The sequence below is a fragment of the Helianthus annuus genome, chromosome 7 (assembly GCF_002127325.2).
Source record: "Helianthus annuus cultivar XRQ/B chromosome 7, HanXRQr2.0-SUNRISE, whole genome shotgun sequence".
NCBI classification, from domain to species: domain Eukaryota; kingdom Viridiplantae; phylum Streptophyta; class Magnoliopsida; order Asterales; family Asteraceae; genus Helianthus; species Helianthus annuus.
The window spans coordinates 76,625,041-76,629,987 of NC_035439.2; the positions used below are offsets into that span (position 1 = coordinate 76,625,041).

General features: G+C 36.6%; 1 protein-coding gene across 1 annotated transcript; it reads left to right on the forward strand.

Annotated features, from left to right (window-relative positions):
* Window positions 1–1,271: 1,271 nt before the first annotated feature.
* Window positions 1,272–2,950, forward strand: LOC110942467. The gene is made up of 2 exons (XM_022184245.1): window positions 1,272–1,557; window positions 2,277–2,950. The coding sequence occupies exons 1-2, from the start codon at window positions 1,272–1,274 to the stop codon at window positions 2,948–2,950; spliced, it is 960 nt and encodes a 319-aa protein (XP_022039937.1).
* The last annotated feature ends 1,997 nt before the right edge of the window (window positions 2,951–4,947 follow it).

Genomic DNA, 4,947 nt, shown 5'->3' on the forward strand with positions numbered 1-4,947 from the left:
CGGTATGCTAGTGAGCGTCTGAACTCTAAATTTGTAGAAGCCAATGCAGACGCGTTCAATCACTTTATTATCTCGGCTGGATTGGTGGAATATAATATGGGGGGGGGGAACTACACTTATATCTCTGACAAAGGTAAAAAGCTAAGCAAGTTGGATCGGTTTCTTGTGTGCTTGGGATTTAGGGAACAATAGCCAAATGCAACGGTGCTTGCATTAGATAGAGTAGCGTCGGATCATCGGTCTATTGTTCTATCCACTGTCCAATCGGACTTTGGCCATATTCCATTCAGATTTTTTAACTCTTGGTTTGAGTTCCCTGGTTTTCTAGATTTTGTGGTACAAACGTGTGGATCATTCTCCTTTTCAGGTCCAGAAGATCTTGCACTTGCAATAAAATTGAGGTGGTTAAAAAATAAGATTAAAGCATGGTTAAAGGTGGAAAAAGAGAATAGAGAGGGGCTTTATGGTAGAAAAAAAAGAGGTTGGCAAATATAGAATCGTTGGCGGAAGAAAGAATATTGCTGGAAGAGGAATTGGCTGAGAGGGCGGATTGTAGAAATTTTGTGGCTGAATTTGACAGAATCAAGCAGCTCGATTTGAGACAAAAATCCAGATCCAAGTGGGCTATTGAGGGTGATAAGATCCGCAGTGTGGGAATGTGATGGGGATCGTGCACCGGGACCGGATGGTTTTAATTTTAAGTTCATTAAAAGGTGTTGGTCTGGTCTACGAGAGGATTTAGTTAATTTATTCAACAAATTCTATGATGTGGGTTCTTTAAATACGAGTTGTACCTCCTCTTTCATAGCTTTGATTCCAAAAGTGAAAGATCCGGTGAGCCCAGCTGATTTCAGGCCTATTAGTCTTATTGGGGTAATTAATAAAGTCATCTTGAAGGTACTGGTTAATAGACTAAAAGGAGTGGTGGGTAGTTTGATTTCAGAGCAACAATCGGCATTCTTGGCGGGTAGGAACATTATGGATGGCCCACTTGTTCTCAATGAAGTTTTCAGTTGGTTAAAAAAGTCCAAGCGAAGTGTGATGTATTTTAAAGTAGACATTAACAAGGCGTATGATTCTGTGAATTGGGCTTTTCTTGACTCGATTATGTCACAGATGAATTACCCAAGTAGGTGGCGAGCTTGGGTAATGGCTATGTTGTACACCGCTGAGCTTCGGTTCTAGTAAATGGTTCTCCAACTCGGGAATTTGAATGTTCTCGTGGGCTTCGTCAGGGAGATCCTTTATCACCTTTCTTGTTTGTAATTGTTATGGAGGCTCTTACTGGTATAATGAAAAAAGCAGCTTCAGTTGGTCTGTTTAATGGGATTAAGATTAATTCGGACGGGCTCTCTTTGTCTTATTTGATATATGCGGACGATGTAATGTTCATTGGGGAATGGTCGGTTGCGAATGTTAATAATCTTCGGAGGATTTTGAGGTGTTTTTACTTAGTATCTGGCTTGAAAGTCAATTTAGCCAAGTGTAGTATATATGGAGTGGGAGTAAATGAGGAGGAAGTTCAAAATATGGCTCAGCTCTTGAGGTGTAGACAAGGTACGTTCCCTTTTAAGCATCTTGGCTTGATGGTAGGTGCTAATATGAATTTGGCCCGGAACTGGAAAGCGGTGATCGAAATATTTAAAAGTAGGTTATCAATATGGAAAGCTAAAACACTGTCATATGGAGGGAGAAGCTAATAAAATCGGTGCTAAATGCATTACCAACGTACTACTTATCTTTGTTCAAAGCACCAATTAAAGTCATTGACGCCTTGGATAAGATTCGTAGGATTTTCTTTTGGGGTGGCTCGGAAGAAAAAGCAAGAATGAACTGGGTGGCGTGGGATAAAACAATTGCGCCTGTAGATTATGGGGGGCTTGGCTTTGGTTCACTGAGGGATGCTAACTTAGCTATGTTAGCAAAGTGGTGGTGGAGGTTTAAATCGGAAAAAAACGGGTTTGTGGCGGAGAGTCGTTTGGGCTATTCACCATAACTCGAGGGCATGGAATGATATCCCGGTAAAATCTTCAGTAGCAGGGCCATGGAAGAGTATCTGTAGTATTCGGCAGCCTCTTTTAGATGCTAATATCGATCTAAAACGAGCATTCTCAGCAGTCATGGGTAATGGTAAGATAGCTGGATTGATCCGGTACCGTTATACCTTAAATTCCCAGCTTTGTTCAAAGAAGAGGTGTCCAAAGAATGTTTTGTGGCCGATCGGTGGGTTATTAGTGAATCCGGGCATGATTTTAATTGGGTTTGGGCTCAAACAGGTCTCGGCCCAACTGCCATTGGGCAGCTACAACAACTGATGTCCATGTTATGTAGCTGTTCTGTGTCTTCGGGCTTGGATAGATGGAACTGGAGGTATGAGACTAATGGATCTTTTAGTGTATCAAGTATCAAACAGATTCTTAGCACTATGGGCCGTGTCAGAACCGGGAGCGTTTTTGAATGGAACAACTGGGTACCGAAGAAGGTTGGCATAGTGGTTTGGAGGGCAGAAATGGAGAGGTTACCGACGAAGTGTGCGCTGGCAAGACGGAATGTGCAGGTTCCGAATCTAATGTGTGCTTTATGTGGAGATTACGAAGAGTCATGTGATCACTTATTCGTATCATGTCATTTCGCACAAACGGTTTGGCAAAACCTTGCAGGTTGGTGCAGAATTCCACCGATAATCGCGTTTGGCATGAAGGATCTTCTTACACTACACGGTTCAGACCCGGGCTCGAGGAGAAAGAAAGTTATTCATGCTGTGATTCTAGTGGCTTTTTGGAGTATATGGAAGATAAGAAATGATGTAGTATTCAGACAGGCGGTCCCGAATTTTACGCGTACACTTGATGAGATAAAATCAATGGCGTATCTATGGATTAAAAATCGTTCAAAAGTAGCGGCGTTAACATGGGAGGATTGGAATCGTTTTAATTTAGGTGTTATGTAATGTTGAAACGTCTATTAGATTGGTGAAAAATATTATACATTTGGGGTGTAGCATCTTGCTACTATAAATAAAATTTTTGTCGATCGTTGGTTTGCTTTCGGCCAGTGTGTAATTCCAATAATGGTAATGTACCGGTACAACTGTCTCTTAAATGATAAATACATATTAAGGTTTCTATTTTTTTCAATTTAAGTCCAGAACAAACTAACATCATCCACCTTCTTGTTAAATTTAGGTCATATGATAGGCATATGCATGGTATTTTGGTAATTAGTCATGTCAAATGAACAAACCAATTTTATTACTTTAAAAACTAAGTCCTTGGTCAGCGGCAGACTCAGGAATTATCTGGAATTATCTACAGACTCAGGAATTATCTGCTGGAGGTGCGGATGAGACGTTTCAACCATATTTTCAAGGGTGCGTTCGGATTATTTCCTAAAATATACACTTATTTTTTTTTTTCAAAGGGTGCGACTGCCTACCCACAACTGTGGGTAGGTCCGCCCCTATCCTTGGTACAAATTATCCTATTTCATTTATGAATACATGTTATTACGAGCCGGAGGCCAAAAGAAAGTAAACTTCTGTTGTAATTTATTCATAAATGATTTTTTTTAAACTTTGGTTAATTTATATATTTTTACTTGATATATATATCAAGTCTAATATAAAAGTTTGGCTTTCCTTTCGATTTAAACAAGTACGTCAAACCGTACATACAAAAAAAAAAAAAAAAAAAAAAAAAAAAAAAAAAACCTCAATTAACAATTATAAGTGTTGAAGTGGATGCAGTAAGGAAAGTTTATTTATCCTTCCATTTCATGAACAATGGTTGACCTTGCAGGACGTTATTGTAGTCGGTTGAATTATTATCCTCACAAAGCCTTATCTCAATAGTCAACAGCCAAGAAAAACTTTTTGTTGTGGAAACTTTGTTACGATACGTCCTATAACAAAATTACAGTTGTTACAAAACATACGATCTATAGTGTAACGTTACAAATACAGGATTAGTAAGATGAGCCTCCTGCAAATCTTCCATTGATGAAACGTTACAAACATCAGAGCTGAGACTAATAGGAAAGGTATCCGTTTCGACTTGGCTAATTATCTATAACGGGGTCAAATGAGGAATATAAATACATTTGAAGGTTCAAATGAGAAGAATTTTTTTATAACAAGAAAAACAAGAACTTTCAATCAATAAGAATGTTTCATTTTATTTTATTTAATATTTCTGTTAATTTTAATATAAGGGTATATTGATAAACTTACATAAATCATTAATTTGTATTTTTCCCTTTAATAACTAACTTAAATTTGTAACTATTTTTCAAAATATATATACTTTTTCTAAATTAAAAAAAAAAAAACTAATTTTAAGTGTAGAATAAAATACTAGTTGTGTAGGATAAATTACGAGTTGTATAGGATATATTTCGAGGTGTGTAGGATAAATTTCGACAGTGTAGGATAAAATTATATAATGTGTAGGGTATCTGTAGGAAAATTTTAATATGTGTAGGTTTTGTAGATTATAGGATAATTAATAATTACTTGACTGATTAGTTAAAAAGAGAAAAATTAATGATATGAGTTATAAATGAAATAATATTTTACGAATATGCATTTTCTTCTTTTTTTTCTTAAATTAAATTTCTTCGCAAATAAACATTCCCCTATAAATATAAATATAAATATAATAAATATAGAAGGAAAGGGTTCTAATGAATTGAAAGTCACTCAAGTGTGTTTTCAATGCACGGAACCTCCTAATCATGTTATTTAGAAGATCATATTATAATTGTAAATAAATGAAATACGATAATTTGTACCAACGACTTAGGTTTTAAAGTAATAATTAGGTTTGTTCATTTGATATGGTTAATTACCAAATTACTTTGCACATGCCTATCATGTGACTTGGATTCAACCAGAAGGTAAAGGTGGATGAAGTTAATTTGTTGGACTTAAATTGCAATACAATAGGAATA